Source organism: Drosophila ficusphila, unplaced genomic scaffold, assembly GCF_018152265.1.
Source record: "Drosophila ficusphila isolate 14025-0441.05 unplaced genomic scaffold, ASM1815226v1 contig_84, whole genome shotgun sequence".
Classification (NCBI taxonomy): Eukaryota; Metazoa; Arthropoda; class Insecta; order Diptera; family Drosophilidae; genus Drosophila; species Drosophila ficusphila.
The window spans coordinates 168,015-187,817 of record NW_025064790.1 but is presented as its reverse complement, the minus strand read 5'-3'; the positions used below and the strand labels follow the sequence as shown (position 1 = coordinate 187,817).

The window sequence follows — 19,803 nt, the reverse complement described above, 5'->3', positions numbered from 1 at the left end:
AAAATAAGCAACTTTCAACTTCTCGCCAACTTCGTTCTTGATTTATTTCCATTCTGTGGGTTCTTCCCACTCGAACAGCAATTGAAACAAATGTTAATTACTTTATGGAGTACAAACGACGTCAAGGACTGCAAACCAAATCAAAAGCCTTTTACATTTTAAAACGAAATTTAATTCAATTACGCAGCTAAACTGCCCAGCAGAATGTGATAACCGCAAACGCAGTTCCCCGACTATCTAAGTGACTATCTTCCAGAAAAGCGATTCAAAAAGGGGGGAGGGCGTCAATGGCAGGACGAAGGACTAAGGGCAGGGGGCGTGGCATGGCGTGGTCTTGACTTGGCCAAGTAAGCGAGTAAGCGACTCTGAAATGCGGCTGGCTGATTGCATTTGTTGCATTTTGTTGCTCCTCGGTTGTCGTTTGTAATTGTCTGTACTTAAAAACTCATCAGACAAAACGACAATGCGGCAATGCTCTGCCAGTGTCCTTTTTTAGTCCTGGCAATGAGGAGGGTAGAGAGGAAAGGGTGGGGTGGTGAATCTGAGCCACCATCGAGCAGGACAGTTAAGGACAGTTTTATCAACTGCACGACAAATATTGTTGCATGCCCCCAGGCGCAATAAGGCGCACTAAACTCGAAACAGTTGCGTTGCGTGTTCTGTGCTCTGTGTTTTGTTTAGTTTTATTGCCCACTCTATGCAAAACGGCTGGCTGCTCGCTTCATGTTTGTCTGGTTGTGCGACAACAAGTGGGTCTAAAGTGGCTCACAAAATACAAAAAAAAAATGGAGTAATGGATGGAGTGGCAAAAATGACAGCCCCGATATCACTGGCCACAAGCCCCTATATCAAAGTGGACCCTCGATAGCACAGTTGGCGAGTATTTAATCAACACTAGACTCTGGTCGCATTAAAAACGAGTTTGAATATGTCCCCGTCGCAGGATTTCAGCTCTGTGGCAATTAGTTGCATTGTGGCAGGCAGCTTGGCCCTCCTCCCCATTTTTCGAGTTTCGAGTCCAGTTTGCATATAAATAAGGCGACGAAACTTTGCTAATGCGACCAATGAAGTTACGAGTGGTGGTTACCATCCCCATCCCCATCCCCATCACCACAATTTTCCACCAGCGACTTTTCCTCCCCTTTTTCAACGCAACGCTTTCCATCTGCCGCATCTGCGGCACGAGACGCATTTTGCATTTTTAATGGCGGCTAAATCTATGCAATTATGAATTTAATGTGCACGATGGAGTTTTTTTTTTTTTTTTTTTTTTCTTTATTTATTTATTTAGTGCAGAATCTGTACAGCAAATTAAAGTACTTAACAACACAGGTGTCACCAATGAGAAAAGTAAACCAAACCTCAGCATTAAGAAGAGGATTATATATAGTATTTTCTTATTGATTCCTTATCGTCTTGGCAAAGCCTTGCCTTTTGAGACGCCTCAAAGGTCTCGCTGGGAGTAGATTCCTAGCCAGTAAGCTGCGGTGTCTTCCTAATCTATCTCGGTATCGGCTTGTGTGTCTCCCAATCTGTTCTTCCACAGTGTGTAGATTTAGGTCTCTGTGAAGTGTCGTGCCACGCACATACCAGGGACAGTCAGTAATGGTACGTAGAAACCGATTCTGCAACACTTGTAACCTTTTGTAGTTCGATTTGGCTGCGATCCCCCAAATTTGAATACCATAAAGCCAGATTGGCAGGATACAGAATGCATATACTGCCCTCTTGCATCTCAGCGGCAAAGTGCTCCTTCTGTGTGTAAGCCAACGCAGTTGCTGAATCCTTTGGTTACATTTTTTGACTGTTGCTTTCAGATGTGGTCCGAACGTAAGGCGCTTATCCAGTGTGATACCAAGATATTTTGCTTGCGACGGCTGTTCCAAACTGACTCCCTCTAGCTGGATTTCAGGGGTGTTAGATACAAGTCTCTTCAGTGTAAAGCAGGGGTTCGTAGTTTTTTGCGGATTGATTCTCATATTCCAACGTTTACACCAAGCAGAAAGATCCTTAAGGTATTCTTGTATTCCATTTGCTGCTTCCCTCCGACATCTGGAATTGTAGATGACTGCAATGTCATCTGCATATGTAGCAATCAAAGCTTTGGAAGGATCTATCATGTGATGTCTGTTTGGGCTTGGTATATCCACTGTATATAAAGAGTAAAGCAGCGGCCCAAGCACACTGCCCTGAGGTACTCCTGCTCTCATTCTATAGTTATCAGAGTATCTGTCCCTAACTCTGACCTTGAACTCCCGTTCTTCTAGGTAGGATCTCAGAAGACCATAGTAGGGGGCAGGTAGGAGGTTTTTGATTTTAAGCAAAAGTCCAACATGCCACACCTTATCGAAGGCTTGCTGCATATCAATGAAAACTGCGTTGGAATACTCTTTGTCATCAAAGGCCTGCAAAATATGTTTCACCAATCTATGCACTTGTTCCACAGTGCCGTGTCCTCTTCGAAAACCAAATTGGTGGTCTGGCAAGATATTGTCTCGATTCATGATAACTGCTATTCGATTGGCAATGAGTCTCTCCCACAACTTGGACAGGGACGATAAGAGGCTTATCGGACGGTAAGACTCAGGATCAGCCTCTGGCTTACCTGGCTTGTGGATCATCTGAATTGCTGCTAATTTCCATTGCTTTGGGAACACTTGAGTCCTAATAATAGCATTAAATATTAAAGCTATAAATAGAATCGCTTTTATGGGCAAGGCCTTCAACGTTACGTTGCAAATTCTATCAATTCCTGGAGCCTTATTTTTCGGTAAGGACTGGATAACTTCAGATATTTCTTCAATCCTTATAGGCTTTATTGGCAACGACATCTGCAGAGGCGTCTCCAGAGTTTGATGGGTCTCGCTAACCTGAACTGTCGATGCAAAGCTATACGGAGGAAGCGTTCTTCTAGATGTAGACCGAAAGCATTGGCCTGCTCCACTTCATTTTTTGCGAGCTCACCACTGGGACACCGAACAGGAGTGAATTCGCTTCTAAGTGGCGTTAAATGAAGTGCCACGCCCCCTTTACCTTTCCTCCCCCTTTGGACTACCTGTCAAAAGTGTCCGCAGCACTTCACAAGGGTCCTTAAATTTTTATGATGACCAGGGAATCGCCCAAGCAAAATATTTACACGCCAGTTAAGTTCTGCTTCCTTGTCTCCTCAATCCGCAAGTTTTGACTTAACTGGAAGCCCTACAATCAACACAGTGTACTCAAAAAAATAATTATTAACCCGCATCCGTTCTTTGTATCAATTTGATACAAACTTTAACTTAAGATTCAGACTTAGGCGAAATGGATTCTTATATGGATTTGTGATTTTGGCTCAAGTTTTGTCTTTAAAAAATTCATGTAAAGCATTTTTTGTTCAAAATAAACAAACGTTCATAATAAATATATAAAAAATTGGTTTCTTTTTTAATTTCACTTAATTTAAGCATGTTTTTAAACCTGTATCAAATTGATACATAGGAGCTAATATGTTACAGATTTTAAGGGACGGATGCGGGTTAAAGAAAGTTACTCAATTACAAGAAGTTTTTTGTGAGAGTTGACTACATTGTAGTTTTTAAGGAACGTACTTATAATAAAATCATTTATTCATGTGTATGAATATCACACACAAATTAAACTTCATTTTGTTCTTCTTATAAGATCCCACAGTTTTTAGAGTTACCAAATCCGTTTTATGAAATGGATTTAAATAAAGGTATCCCCTTAAATACTATATTTTTGCAATTTTTATTTGTAATAATTAATATGTATATTATATTATGCATCTGTTTCTTTCAAACTATGTATATTAGTTTTTTAAATATAACAAATATTAAAAATATACTTCTTCCTTAAAAACTAAGTAATAAAGCATTTCAAAGTGAATATAATTGCATTCATCATTTTATTTTGGACTTGTTCTACTATTTGGTAGAACAAAAAACATTCTAAGCAGTAATTTTATTCAAATAAATAGAGTTTATATGAAGATTCTTCTAAGCTTACTTTCAGGCATTTTCCTGATTTCGTGGAGCACACTTTTTGCAGTTCCCATCCGGCGAGAATTTGTCAAGTGCTGGCAAAGCTGCCACAGTAAAGGATTTGCTTTAAGGCGTTGGGATCCCCGGCGAAGCCATGGCAACCGGCTCTCCTTTGAGAGCGGAATCAATTTTTGTATTTTATTTGCGTGAAATAAAGGATAAAGGATGTACCGGCCACAAAGCGGAAAACTCCGAGGAGCAATTCGGAGCGAGCGGGGGGATTTTCCGGGGCAATCATACGAAAATGCACTGAGGATTGGAACTGTCAACAGGCTCGAGTCCACCAAACCAAGCCCCCAAGCCCCCAAAACCCCCAAAAACTCCCCGTAAACCCCACCATCCCGCAACCCCAATCTATCCAGGCAGCAACCAACTATCCAGCGATCCACTGCAAAGGCCGTTGGCGGTTGCGGACAGGACTAAATGCAGCACCAGGATGAGAACGAGGATGAGGAGAGGGATGAGGGGGAGTACGAGGATGAGGAGGAGGACTAGACTGACTGGGAACAGCGCCTGAAACTATGCTTTGAACTTAATTAGCAGCACATTACGAATTTTTACTGCCAAAGTCGGTTGCTGCAGTCGCAGTCGTCGGTCGATGGGAAAAGTGGGGAAAAGCGGGGAGTGGAATCCAGGTGGTCGGTTGGACTGGTACTTGCCACTTCCTTTGCCCATTTTACGGCAGGACTAATTTTTGTTTTCGACAACGTCGCCAACAGCAAAGGGTTGGGGCATAAAACCAGTAAAAAAAAGGCTAACCGGAAGTCGGAGGAGAAGCGAAGGGGTTTTGGGGTTGCAGGTAGAGGAAATGTCATGGGCAAAGGAAATGTTGTCGAGATTAAATGCACTGCAACCCAGGACACCGTGGGGCAAAATGCAGGAGGACAAGCATCAGCGTGGACAGGTGGTCAAGGTGTGATTATGCCGTGAAAACCCCTAACCCAAACCATCCAGAAAAACCCCAGCTGAAACCCAATTCCAGTTCCATTTTTCGCCCCCAACAACAGTTTTTCCAGGCTTTTTGTCTTGCGTGTTGGCGGTGGCTTAATAAGCGCAATGAATTTATGCAGCTCACAAATTCAACCAACTTGGCTTTCCCCTCATTTTACGTTGTCTGCCTGGTGGGTAATTAACTCGCAAAAAAAGAAACCATAGCTGGTTATTTAAAGTGATCAGGAAAAGTTGCCAGTTGGTTCTGTCTGATACCCGATGCCCGGAATTAAACTATTAACCCAAATGGCTTGGCCTAATGCCTGTGTCGAAATTTAAGTTCATAATTATGGCATTTACCTGGACACACGACCGGTGTCTTAAATTCCCGTGAGGCGAAGGATAACAGACCTAAACCGAAGTAAACTGAACAGAAGCCATCATAAAGCGATAAGCACTTTCGCCAGCTGAAAGAGAGGAGGTGGACACTCCGGAGGGGCGAAGTGAAAATATGTTTGCAAGCGATGAACTTCAAGTGGCTGTTAGTAAATATAAAACAGCAAGTGAACTGAGCACTGAACACTGAACACTGAACACTGAACGCCAAACACCGAGCACCAAATACCGAGAACAGAGTCCTGGGAATCCGAGAATCTTCGACCAGCTCTTGGGCCAAATCCACACTGGACCAGATAACAAAAAAGTTTACACTTAGAGAAATTTATTTGAGAATATTTCAATAATTATTATATCAGATTAAGAAAATGTAAAGAAATAACTGGCAATATAAGTAAGTAAAAAAAACGAGTACATAATGGAAGTACGAGTAAAAATGAAATAAATATCTAAATTTGAGAAGAAATTCTTTAATGTTCTGGCAAGAATATTGAAAATGTATAAAAACTTTTAATCAAATGCATCAAGAAATCTAGGGTTGAGTATTTTAGTTTTAAATTTGAAATAATTAGGAGAAAAAATAGTTTAAATTTAAATGTTTAAGCTTTAAATAAGTAATCAATTTTATAACAATAAAGCATATTATTTTTAATGTTCTGTAAAAACAAAATACAATATCTATGGGATATTCTCAGAGTTGCAGCTCTAGAAACAAAGTACAAAGTACAGTATCCTAGGGATATTCCTTAAAGTGCATCTGCAGACACGAGTTTACAACACATATTCTCGTATCAGGAGACAGGGTCCCAAAGTCGAGAAGCTCTTTGTCGGTTGCCCGGAGCAGTCCGACTCCCCGAGAATATTCCACAACTCATCATTGGCACGAGTTACGGAGTTTGGGGAACAGAGTACAGAGTACAGAGTGTGGAGTTCGGAGGAGCCAACCGACTTGGAGACTTGGAAACACCTCTGGCACGTGCTGCCGCATCCCGATGCCGAGCACAATTTCTGGGCGGAACCGACAAGGCAACTCCGTGGCAAACAAAAAGTGCAACCACAACAACTGCATAAAGCGGAATGCCCGTAAAAAAGCATGAAAGAATGGGCCACACAGAGGAAAAAACTATTTGAAGTCGGTATATCCGTTTAGGAAGCCATCGACTTCCCCACCGAACAATAAGTAGTGGTAAACACATCCCCTCTCTCTCACACACACCCACACAAACACACACACGCACATACAAGAAGTCGCAGGATACAAGTGGCTCCTCTTAAGGAGTAAACTTGTTTCGAGGCCGTACGCATGGATCCTTATGCCCAGAACCCCACTTTCCACTCTCCACTACCCAATATTCCCCCCTTTCCCCGCGAAGGACTCAAAAGTCTACTCTCGAGGAGCTTTTCATAGACGTTAAGACCGCGCTGCACTTGTCGTTTCCTAACCCCCCAAAACCCCAACCCTCCAAAAAGCCAAAGTTTTCATAACAAATAAGAAGGGCTCGATTCCTTGAGCAGTCCAAAAGTTAAGCCTGCTCAAAGGCTGCCAGCCAGATAAAATGCAAAGCTCTTGAGCGTTTGAAACTTAATAAAAAATCCGCCAGTAGTTCGCCAGGAGTTCAATGTCAGATGGGACGCAAAAAAAAAGGAGTCCTGGAACGAGCCACATAATTTCTTAACACATCCCTAGAAAAAAGAGCCCTTCACACAATAAATAATAAGGAACAATTTTGGTTTTTTTTTCTTTATTGCCCTTTTGCTCTATAAACGAGAAAACTTCGTCTCGCGCATAATTTTTTAAGCGAAACTTTCGCAGCCAAAAGGCAAATCCTTTGACCAATACTAGCGAAAAAAATCTGCTCTTTTCATTTTCTTCTGCCAGGATTTTTGATTAAAATATTCATGCATGGCGAAATCTCCATTCAAGGTGTACGGGCAAGTTTTTACTTTTAATTAATACCCGTTTTATGGGGGAAAACTTTTGAAAGCGGCATTGTGGTGGACCAAAAATGGAGGACATGTCTACGCATTTGGTTGTTTTGATTTATTCGTGAGGGATTTGCTATCCGTAAAAGGGATCATGAGCACGTTCGTTGATTTTCTTTGGGGGAAAATGGGAAAAAAGGGGGGCGACTAACATTTATTTCATTGTCGAATCGCACGTTCATTGGATGCTAGCAGCCGCATTCAAAGCATTTCGCACCACATATTCCTTTTGACACCCACTTTAATATTTATGGACATGGATAGTATTCCCCGGAAGCAGAACTCCCCATCCCCCCCGGTTTGCCCCAAACATCAGTTTCTTCCCATGGAGCTGCACTGTTTTGTTTCAAGCAATTTAACAGCTTTTGGGTAAAATAACAAGCCCGCCAAACTATAGCACACACACACATCACAACAAACAAACTGGGGAAATTCCAGGGGAGCATCGGAGGGGCAGCGAAAAGTCAGGAACAACAATGCGCCACTATGGTCTATGGAGCATCCCCAAACCATTCAGCATCCAGCATTTTGCATCACCCATCTCCCAGAGCCCCAAGCAAACGGAGGGGGAATGCAGATGCAGGGGGGGCGGGAAAGGGATTCAGCAGGACTCTGGACTCGGGAGCAGGGATCCTGGGGATCCTGAGTGGGCAACCAGGAGACAGGCGGCAAGGGCTGGCTGCTGCATATTTTTGCAACACAAAATAAACCGCAACAGCAGCAATTTGCGTCGGTTGTTAGTTTGGAGAGTTGCTTAAAATTTACATGGACAGCGAGCACACATGACTAGACAGCCGATCTATGGGCTATATGGACACGAATGAGGATGCGGATGCGGATGCGGATGTAGATGCGGATGGGGATGCGGATGCATATGCATGTGTGTGTGGCCACACAGGACAGGGCGCTGCGCCATAACTGAATAAAGTCCATTTTTAAACAATTACCTTTAGAAGTGCTTTTACGGCAACGGAAGTTGATGGTCAACCCGAAAGTAGCCTCACCACCAAATATTTTCCCAAAAAAAGAAGCAAAATATATTCTGTAACTTAGGATACTTGCTAAGGATTCTGCGGAGGCCTCTCGATTAACAGCCATTAAAGCGGCCTCGTGCAGGATTTACATTCCCGGCAAACTCTGTCCCAGTCCGCAATCAATCAAATCCAATCTAGGCACACATTCCCTCACATACTGAGGCAATCAGGAGCAGGTATTTGACTTCTGCCATCCCACACAGATGCACTGAAAAGAAATAGGAACTAAGTTACAGAAAAAAGCATCCTTTTATTAAAAACATATATTAGTTTACATACTTTTTATCAGGATTGTTGAAGAAAATGTAACTTCAGTGGATTTTGGGCAAATTTTCTGTTGAATTCTGTCCATTAAATGTAAATCGTAAATCAAATGATCGGTTATTTTATGAAATAATTTATAATATTTAATAATTTAAAGTGTTTCTTAAAACTTAATTAAAGAAGAATGTATCCTTAGTTGCGATTAACATCTTTAAAAACATTTTTATCACCATCAAAATCTGTTAACAATATATTTGCCCTAAAACCATATTTATTGTAGAGAAATTGTATGGTATTTATTTTAGTTAATCAACATTAATTTAATACATTTTCCCACCATTTAGATTTAACCCTATGTTGATTGTCAGCCAGGCAAAGGGAATTAGCACAAATGAGAAATAAAGAACACCCTTTATTATCCTGATTTCGGTGGCCACGAGCTGCTTTCTTCCCGTGTGCGAATTACTCGCAAATCAAGCACAAGTTTTTGTGGTGCCAGGCAAACTTCGCTCCCGTCAACGGCATCCAGGCATCCGAGAATCAGGCATCAGGAGTAGAGTCCGTGAGTGGGCCACCACGGCGGATACGTGATGTGCCTCTGCAATAACGAGAACTATAATAATTGTAACCGAAGGACACACGGAGTTGCAGGGGAAGTGCTGGCTTTTATTTGTTGAGTGCTTTTCAAGGTTGTCGCCTCGCTCGGAGATTCCCAGACAGCGCTTTCCACTTATGTTGGTAGTACCTATCCAAAAAACAGGGAAAGCGGGAAAAGTGCAGCTTGGGAAACTTAAGAGATAACGAATGGCAGAAGAAGAAACCTTAAACGGAACATACATTGTAATGGGAGCAACATCAATGCCCAAAAGCGAAGTTACGCATGCGTAACACAACCGCCACGCCCACCGCCCACCGCTCCCCCTGAGAGCCACGCCCACTGCACGTCAGCCATCATTTTGCAGCGGGTAAACTACTCCAACTTGAATTATGAAATGTGAAAATTGTGTTGAATAAGTAAACAGAGGATGCGTTTGTGCATCATGCAACACTTGCAATACACATACACACACATATATACACTGATAGAAGGAAGGCGGAGTTGCCACGCCCCGAATTTTCAGCAACGACCTGCTGAAAAATAGACACTCCGAAGTCACGTAGCCACGAACTGAATTTCATATTTCATGGCCACCCAGCCGCCCAAACGAGCGGCAAAAAGAAAAAACCATTTAGGCAGCGATAGCTCCCACATCCCGATCCCCTTTTTGGGTGCTCCAAACCCCCCATCCCCCCTCTTAACCCCCTTTTCCAACGGTTATCCACCAACCATGCAGCCAGTTGCAATATTTGATCTAAAATATGTATGCGCCGGCGGAAATTGTTTTTGTGTTAAATGGCGGAAGCGACGGCATTGTAATTAAAATTTGCTTCAAACTTAATGGCAAGTATTTAATATACAATTGGAATTTCCCAGAACGACGGTTGAGTTGGAAATGCATCTTTGTTTTCCATTTTTTTTTTTTAAGGAATTTCTGGTCCAAGTTGTGGAACTGCTGGAGAATAGCTGGCGTAATTAAAGTTGAGGTGGAACCTAATTAAATTGCTGCACTGGGAGGTCGACCGACCGGCGATTGCGGATAATTATATATATATCATTAACTTTGATCTGGGAAAGAGGAAAAGGAAAAACGCAACTCAGAATTGGATTCTGGGGCGCATTTAACGGCAGCCTAAAAGAATGCCGTGAATTTCCCGGGCGACTTCAGTTGCATGCAAAAATATTCTCCCCGTTGGCCACCAATTTCCCCATTTTCCTCTCTCCTCGACCGGAGTTTTCCGCCCCTGCAGCTGCAGCTTTTGAACCCCGAAAAGCCACGTTTTGCATGCGTATGCATGCCTTAAATAGTTTCCACACATTAAATTTCCGGACGGTCGTCCGTTCTTTAAATGCAGAAGGAAATGCAATAAACGCCAACTAAAAGCCACGCCAAAATATTACAAAAATTACGGCAACCGAAGGCAAAGCAAAAATGGGGCGGTACTTTGGGGCGGTGGAAATTCCATGGCAAAGAAAAATGCCGAAAATGAAATGACGCTAAAAGTATCGCAATAAAAACGCATTAAAATGCCTCACCAGGGAGTAAATAATTTTGTTGCTCCAATCGCAGACATCGATGTGTTTTTGTAGCTGCATACAGGGTAAGAAAAAACTATTTCAAAGGTCAAGAAAAAATTATTTAATCTTAAGTGATAAGATATTAAACAACAAACTGTAGAATCATTTCTACAAATATCTAACCGCTTGAGATCGTATTAAAAACTTTTTAAGGTATTTTAAGATATGTTTTTAATACAAAGGCTATGGTTAATATTTGTATACATTAAAAAAATTACAAACTTAATGGAATGTAATATGATAAACTTTTTTGGTTAAAAATGGTTCGAAGTCTTGCCTACAACTTGATTACTTAACATATTTAACAATAACCAATTGGTTATCTTTATCTTTAGTAGGTATGTTTTTTTCCAAGTACATTTCGTAGACGAATATTTTGAAATACAATCGATGGTGAACAATTAGGCGCCGATTTGGAGGGGCTATAGTCCGCAGTCTGGAAATAATATTTTTATGGCCAGTGGCGCGCATAAATCGCAGACAGGCGGCGTTTAATTCAAAATGGACAGAGGAACGTGCAACTCGAACTCCGAAACTCCCGGCTGGATAGCGACTAGTTCCATAATTTATCGCTCCGTTTGATTTGAGTGCATAAATCCCCGGGCAAACGCCTTGGCCTCGGATCCAGAGTCGCCTCCTCAAAAGCTGCTCAATGAGCCGAAGATGCAGAACATTTTGTAAGGCGATGCGCTTTTAATGTGTTTATTGACTTTTCCCGGAGAAAATGGGTGTTTCGATGGCTGGCTTCTCGGATATTATTGCAATGGGTGGGCTTAGATGAGCAGCTGAGGGATTAGGCCAATCAATCAAATGCTATCGAGTTAATTAAACAAGATGCTGCCGTAGAAGCCGAGTATTTGGGTCAATTGTTTGCACTTAATGGCAGGGTTCATATTTATTGCAGGAAAAATCCAAATAAATATAAAGCAGTGAGGTGAAGTGTGTTTGTCAATTGTAAGTGTTAATATGAATGTGGGTGTTTAGAATTTCGCCTCAACTGTAATTGAAGATGAAAATTCACATGAAATTCCTCTTAGTTTGGCAGGCAACTAATCTCCTTTTCCAGGAAGTGGGCGAGTTTGCATAGTGAATGCAATACCATTTGGCGAATTGTTCTCGAAGGACACAGGAATCCATTGAAAGTAGCTCTTCGGTTCGGACAACCATACAAAAAACAATAACAATAACTATTGAATATGCATATTAAAAATGCAGCACAGACTTAATTAAATTTCTACACTCGATGAAAGGAAAAACCACGTACAATCATTGGCTACAAAAACTTCAATTGCAAATTACAGAATTTGCCAGCGAAGACAAGTGAATAGCAAGTTAGAATAACTCCAGTGCACATTACTCACAGTATTAAATTCCTAAGGAAATATTTGTGCAACAGTCATCAACACTTAAAAAAACTTTACCTTAATCACACACACTATTAGATATATTGCCCTTAGTTTATTTATTTGAAGAAAAACGCACAAAGCTTTGAAAATGATTTAAAAGTTTTTATAACTTAGAACACCTTTAAATTAAGCTTTTTTTTTTAATTTATTGTACGTATATTTAGTTAAGTGTTGTTTTGTAAGCAACAATAGTTGTATTCATTGATTGCAGTAGCATTTTTATCCTTGCTTTTTGTATACCATCTTTAATTGGTTTCTTTGAAATAAAAACATGACAAAGGGCCATTCTCAATATGCAGTGGCTACAAAAGTTGTTCCATTAACTTTATTTTAAACAAAGAAAAAAGGTAAACAAGTTTTTTTTATATTTTGAAAGGTTATTTCTCAAGTTTAGCTTAAGCACTAAAACAAAAACAATGACAAGATTTGCCGGAAAAACTGCCGCCTGACATTCGAAAAATAGCTCGATCTGATTGCTGAACGAAAAACGGATATCGCTCGCCTTTAATGTTTCGCTTCTACAAGTTGTACTCGCTGTACATGAACAACATGGCCAGCGGGCATTCGATGCAGAGGGAGTGGTGTCTGTGCGAGAAGCTTCCCCGGGCGGTGCTCCACATCCCTGTGAACCGTCATCTGTTGTGCGAGGTGTGCGGTTTGGCCAGACGCCCCATGGCCGAAGTCAGATCCTCCAGCGACGAGCTGTCCGCCGAACGCCAGAGGATTCTCCTGAAGCAACCTTCCGTGGTGAAGCCCAAAAAAGCCAAGTGACTGGGATGAAGGTGGGCATCAAGGGCAGGAAACCCGCGAAAGCCAAGGCCACTTGTCAGACAAACTGCATCAAGTGTGGAGGTGTGGAGAGGGCAACTGCCGGGCAGGAAGATATTGGTGATACTGGTGGACCCCAAGTGGTTAAAAGCAAGTTATACCCGGGTAGATGTGGACTGTATGCAAAGCCAAAGAAGATGCCACCTCGCCAACAGGAAGCCACTGTGCCGAAAACTAAATTGGAGTCAACACATTTACAGTCACGATCACCACCACTACAAACAGGGTCACCACCACTGCAAACGAGGTCACCACCACAACAAACGGGGTCACCACCACAACAAACGGAATCACCACCACAACAAACGCGGTCACCACCACTGCAAACGAGGTCACCACATCTACAATCGATGTCACCACCATTAGAGTTCGATTTGCCACCACTAGAGTTGGGGTCACCACCACAATCGGAGTCACCACCACCACCACAAAGATCGGATTCACCACTTAACCTGATGAACATGACCGAAAACGTTTTCAACCAAAGCAACTACCAAAGTTATAGTAATATGTTTGAAAGCAACTTTATTCCGCTGACGAATTCCATTATGAATGCCCTTGGAGGAGCTATTTCCAAGAGGAGCAGCTACTGTTCTCATCCCCTTCGGTGCCACAGGAGTGGTCCTTTGCCCCCACTCGCCAAAGTGGTTAGTAATATTTTGGGCAGTCAAAATTCACCAGACGAACGGGAGAAGGGCGGTGGATTGACTGCAACAAAGTCAAAGGATTCACTGGATATCGAAAGCGAGCTGGCCAGCCAATTCTGTCCCTTTGATCACTACGAAGGTCCTTCCGAAGATGCTCTCGTCGCGAACAATGCTCGCTATCTTCTCCATCGACCGAAATCACTTTACATTGATCCACGACGGGATTTGCCCAATAATCGTATTGAAAACTTAAAATTTGAGCTCAACAGTGGCCTGGAGCCCTTGATGGTTTCAACATCCGAAAGCGCATCTGGCATTCAGCAACCTTACTTTTTCATGTCGAAATCAGTACGCAAAAATCTGGTAAGGACCATCAACCAAATTGGGATCGACTCTAACAGCTTAAGCAACAGCTCCCCGAGCAGAGATACCTCCAATCCTTCAAACCAACAAGAAAGTCCTGTAGAAAACAATGAAAATGATAAGGATAAAGTAACTGCGACATCATCCTCCATTTTTGCCTCTCTTATAGGTCAAATAATGAGTCCACGTTCTTCAAAGAACTCCCCAATTACTTTAGAAGATTTTCAAATTGTCAAGGACTCCAAAATGGAGCAGGTGGATAATACTAAGGAGGCAAAGAATCCGTCCAGCGATTGTGAATCCAGTTCTTTGTTAAGTGATGTATTAACTGAACAGCCTGTACTTACCTCTAATAAAACAGCGAATGATCAAGATTATTTCAATCTCTTCTCAGCAGCACTTACCAATATTTGGGAACGGGAGTTTGATAAAATAGAGGATTCTTCATCAAAAACAAATAGTAAAACGGATGTTAAACTTATATCTTCAAAGTGCAGCCGTTGCGGACAACATAAGGAAAATAATCCCAAAATAAACACTGGTAAAAAAGGAATTCCTGAAAAAATTGATAAGTTGGAAAAATTAGATAAGCAAGTAACCTTTAACCCGACAATTGGAAGTGCAATAATTCAGAGACTTAATAGCTTTAGAGCTTTTCCTAGTAAAAGAGAACTGCCAAAACAGTATAATGAGAATGGGAAGTTACTAGATCAAAAGACTGAGAAGGATAAGGACATAAATGGCTTTTTAATATCTAAATCAGATAACATATTCGCGAAGAGTAATTATATAAAAAAGCAACCCATTAACATAAAAATTCAAAGACGCGAACATGGAGTTTGTCATGTGCATTCTGTTTCAACACATTCTTCCTGTAAAATCCATTATGGTAAAGAAAATGTAACAAATAATTTACATACGAAGAGAATGGAAATTAATAGTAAGTTAAAACCCAACGAAAGACAAGTTATTAAAAAGGAAGCAAAAATTGCACCAAGATCTACGAATTTGGTGAAAACGCAAATACCGGTGAATAACTTTGGATTATGTAGAAATAATGAACATTCGGTCACTCGGAGTTTTGTGAAATCCTTTGAGATAGTTTCTCATATTTGCGGGGAAATGCCCAAGCCCCAAACCGCCACCTTTGTAAGAAATTTAAAGGATATAGGGTATATCAAGACAAGTTATATTCCATATATCCCACATATTCCAGATATTCCCATTTCTCTTTTTGAATTTCGAATCGTTGATCCGATTCTTCCCGTCGAACGGAAAACGACTGATTTACGAACAAATACGGATGATAACGAAAGCAAACCTGAAACTCCAATTGCACATTTAGCAACTCCTAATGAATTAAGCCGGAAAAAACATAAAAAACCTTGTTTACCCGTCTGGCCAGCCCATCCACTAAAATACCGAAGTCGTAAGATCAAGTACGAAGAACTTGAATTATCATTTAACATGCAACAAAATGAAAGCACAATAGAACCCTATGGAACCTTGATGCATCAGAAAAAGGGAATGATTCAAAAGGACGAAATATTCACCAGTTATTACGATATCCAGCAGCCTTCAAGTTCAGAAAAGTTTAGTGATGCGAATGCAGAAAATTCGGTTTTAAATGAGTACAACAGCTTTCCAGAGATTGGTGAAAGTTCAACTGAACACTTGAATTGGGATACTTCATATTCAGATTTTAAAAGTTTCAACCAAGAACGAAATCTAGAACTTAAGACCAAAAATTCAGCAGTTAACAAATCGGATCACATTTCTTCAGATACAAAATACAAAACAAGGGAGCTGAACAAAAGTAAACAAGGTGTTGAAAGTCATAAAAAACCAAGAATGGGAGCTTCTTGCAGCTCTTTTAAAGTGAGCGAAAAAACAAGGAAGCAAATAGACAACTCACTGAAAACCAATCTTAAAAATATGATGACCAAACCTATAAAGCTACTAACAACAACTCAAGCCATGTCAGTTTCAGAATTTTTGGAACCACTACAAAACAAATTAGCTACTGAAGAAGAATCCTTGTCGAGTGCAACAACGAGTATTTCGGGATTAGGATCTGGGACTTCTCAAGATTATGAAACGGCAGAGGTTAATAGCGCTGCGGAATTAGCATGGACATCTGGATGCAAAACGGAGGAAAGTAGTTCGTTAGATTCATATACCAAAAAATTAGATACATCGCAAAAGCCTCTGCGACTTATAACTAACATAGATTACAAAACCTCGAAACAACTCTTTTAAGCAATTTTAACCTTGTTATTTATACCTATAAGCAATATTTGTACCAAAAAGACAATGTAAACACCATTGTTCATTTAAGTTGTATATTTTTTAATAAAACGTTCGAGCAAGAACTAAAAAACGCTCAAATATCTCTCACATCAGATCAGAATTGCCTAGCTTTATTTATATAATAGTTAATTGCGTGTTACACTACTAATTTCTTTAAGTTGTTAGTTCTCTTTAATTACATGTAGAGTAAATATTTATGCACATAAAGATGCATGCGCCCACATCTACGTACTCGCTATGATTATTATCAATTGCAATCGTTTCTTGCACTCGTCCAGTGCTCCACTGTATACATTTACAAACATAGGAATACAAATAAGTAATATTTAGTTTGTTTAAAGGCTTGAGAACTAATACGGCAAATCAAGGCCCAACAGCAGCCTGGCCAACCGACACTCTCTGGATCAACTTAAAATTGCATTTAGGAAATGTTGTGTCATGTCTGCACGTCTACTTCAAATACATATTGTGTGGATTACTTTCAATTAAAAGCTGTTTGGAAAAAATCAATCGAAAACTACGACATCGATCGTATTTTGTTTTTGGGACATTATTTCGCTGTACTTGGAATCTTGTATGTGCTGATGTACTTGATGTGTGATTCTTGTTCTATGTCTTATCAATTAGCTAGATGTGGATCATTAAATATTAATATATATTGTGGTTTCTCCAGCCTAGTTGCCAGCAACGTTTTGCACTTCACTTGAACTGATTATCTCATAATCTTTACTCGAGCTCTCTGAATCGGATCCCGAGTTGCGTGGTGTTCTGAAAGAAAAAACAGATGGAATTTACTAACAGTGTTCATTTAATTAAAGTATAAATAATACATTATGTACAATGTATAAGGATGGTTAATAAAATGTAAAAGGATGCAATAACAACTTACTCAGATTCCACTCAAAGCTTTAATGGCAAAACTGATGACTTAATTTAGGACATCACCATTAGAATACCTCAAGTTTTAACAGAAACAAGTTCACCATGGGTCATAAAAATGAGTATAAGAACCAACTACCAACAAAATGAGCCTCCACAGTTCACAAATGTATTTACAAATGACATGCTCCGCAAACGAAATAAAATTGGAATGAACGCAAACAAATAATAGGATTAATAATGCACTTTTATCATACAATATTATTTATTAAGGAACAAAGAAGATTTACAATTAAAAGCTAAAGTTAATGTGTGTAGCTTGCGCTTTTTGGTATTGTTTTTCTTATGAAAAAACAAAAGAAAAGGCCCGGAGGAAATAAAACAAATCATAAATACAAATTCGAGCAATAAAGCAGGAATCCTCGTCATTAGTGAGCGGATCCTTCTTACCCAGCTTTGGAATCCTTGGGCGGCGCCTGTGGCTCCTCCTCCTCCACATCGTCATCCTCGTATTCATCGGCTCCCACCTTGCGGCGTTTGCGGATCTCCATGTCGGTGTCGTGTTCCTTGATAAGCTCGATTTTCTCTGGTTCAAGGGTGGAGACTTCCGCATCTACATCACCATCGCCATCAGCATCCCCGTCCGCATCTACAGCAGTATCCTCGGCGTCACTCTCCTTGTCCTTCTTCTTGTCCTTTGATTTAGACTTTTTGTCGGTCTTGGTGGACGAGTTACTTGTGTCACTGTTATAGTTGCTCTATTGAATATAAATAAATATTGGGTTTTTTTCGTTTACTCGCAATTGACTTAAAAACCAACCTCATAAAGCGGCCAGAAGGAAGCAAAGAAACCCACATCCTCGGTCAAATTGGGGAAGATCCAGAAGTGCAGCTTGCCACCAGTTAATGCCCACACGATGGTAAAAATGATAAGACGCACGACGGTAAGAGCCAAAATGAAGACAAGGAATCCGGCTGCCGCAACGGAGAGATAGTAGACACCCTTGCGCAAAAGTGGTGGCCACAGGGGGAACAGGCAGATGCCCACGGCGCCCAGGAGCAGAATAAATCCAAAGATCCAATAGTGAAGCGGAATGGGATCGTAGATCCACACGTAAGCCTCGGATCCGTCCACAAAGATCTGTTCGGGGTGCATGTCCAGTCGAATCTTTCGTTTCTTCTTCTCTTTTTCTCCTTCTCCTTTTCGTTGCCAGAGGCACCTCCATCGCCCTGGCCATTTTCGCCCTCCGGATCAGTGTCTTTTTTGTCGTCCTTCGCCTTGTCCTTCTCCTTCTCCTTGTCTCCTTTCTTTTCGCCACTGGGCTTGCCCCTGATCTCCTCCAGGGTGACCGGCACCTTTTTAGCGCGATGGAAGAACTTGTGCTCCAGCATCACGTCCAAAAACTCGATCACCTGCTCTCGGGTGGTAAACAGTGGGCTGTCGCCCTCGGCGAATTTCGATTTCATCAGAGCATCGATGGCCTTACTGGAAGTGAAGTACTCGACGATGTGGCTCAGAAACTTGGTCTTCTTCGTCTTGACGTTCTTTTTCAGCCACTTGGCCACGTTCTTCTCATCCTTCGACGGTTTGTCCACCTTCTGGGCACCAGGTTCGCTGTATTCCTAAAAGAAAGGAAAATAGCACAAAAAATGTAGGCCGAAAAATACACTTTCACGATCGATTGGCTTCGATCACAAATCGATCGCAAATATAGGCCACGACACCAATTTCGTGTTCGTCACCCTTCAAGCCGTTTAAATGACTTTACTATACGTGGGTTTTCGAGGGGGATTACCGTGCCGTCATCGTAAATCTCCTGCTCCTCTTCTTCCTCAAAATGCTCCTCTTCGCTCATTTTTTAAGATTTGTAATTAAGAACTTTAAAATACTAAATAAATTGAAAACTAGTCTGGGAATCAGCAGAAGTTTTTCTTGGCCGTGACGTGTTGCATTTGCTCCGAGAGTCTAGAAAGTATTGAAATCTTGACTCTGGTCAAACGAGCTGGCGATCACCACAACAAACAAATACAGACGTACACCTCAGTGTACATGTATAGTAACAGGGGGGCATGCAATGTAAAACTTGAAGGGATCAAACTTAGCAATTTGGGAAAAAAAATTCAGTAGACTAGACATCATCCCAGGAAAAATTTGAGTGGTATGAGTGGTATTCGTAAACGAATTCATAGGCAGCATAGTTACAAAAGCTTAAAAACACTTTTTGGTTGAACAATATTTCTTTAGCTGCTTATAAAATGTTTAAATATTTTGTTTTGTTAACCTATCCCTCCTAGATCTCCACCTATGGTTAAGTATACACGCGTACTCAAACTTTCCCCAACAACAACAAGCAGAGCAGCTGATAAGTGGGCCTGCACCTGACATGTGTGGGTAATAAGAGAAAGAGAGGGAACGAGAGAGACCTAAGAACGGGAGAGTGAGATCGGCTTACAAGACGGGCTTACAGAGATGCCAGATGGATAAAAGCTTACAAGAAGCTCAGCTGTTTATTTTGTAGCCCCCAAAAGTTAATTGACTGAAAAGTA

General features: G+C 41.1%; 2 protein-coding genes across 2 annotated transcripts; one reads left to right on the top strand and one right to left on the bottom strand.

The window, feature by feature from the left end:
* Positions 1 to 12,736: 12,736 nt before the first annotated feature.
* On the top strand, positions 12,737 to 16,469 carry LOC108089221. The gene is given in 3 exon segments (XM_017187376.2): positions 12,737 to 12,971; positions 12,974 to 13,336; positions 13,472 to 16,469. Coding segments are annotated over 3 exon segments (3,453 nt in total). The 3' UTR covers positions 16,327 to 16,469.
* LOC108089219 (translocation protein SEC62) lies at positions 16,400 to 19,234 on the bottom strand. The gene is given in 5 exon segments (XM_017187374.2): positions 16,400 to 17,145; positions 17,707 to 18,014; positions 18,077 to 18,447; positions 18,450 to 18,879; positions 19,053 to 19,234. Coding segments are annotated over 5 exon segments (1,263 nt in total). The 5' UTR covers positions 19,113 to 19,234; the 3' UTR covers positions 16,400 to 17,051.
* Between the last annotated feature and the right edge of the window lie 569 nt (positions 19,235 to 19,803).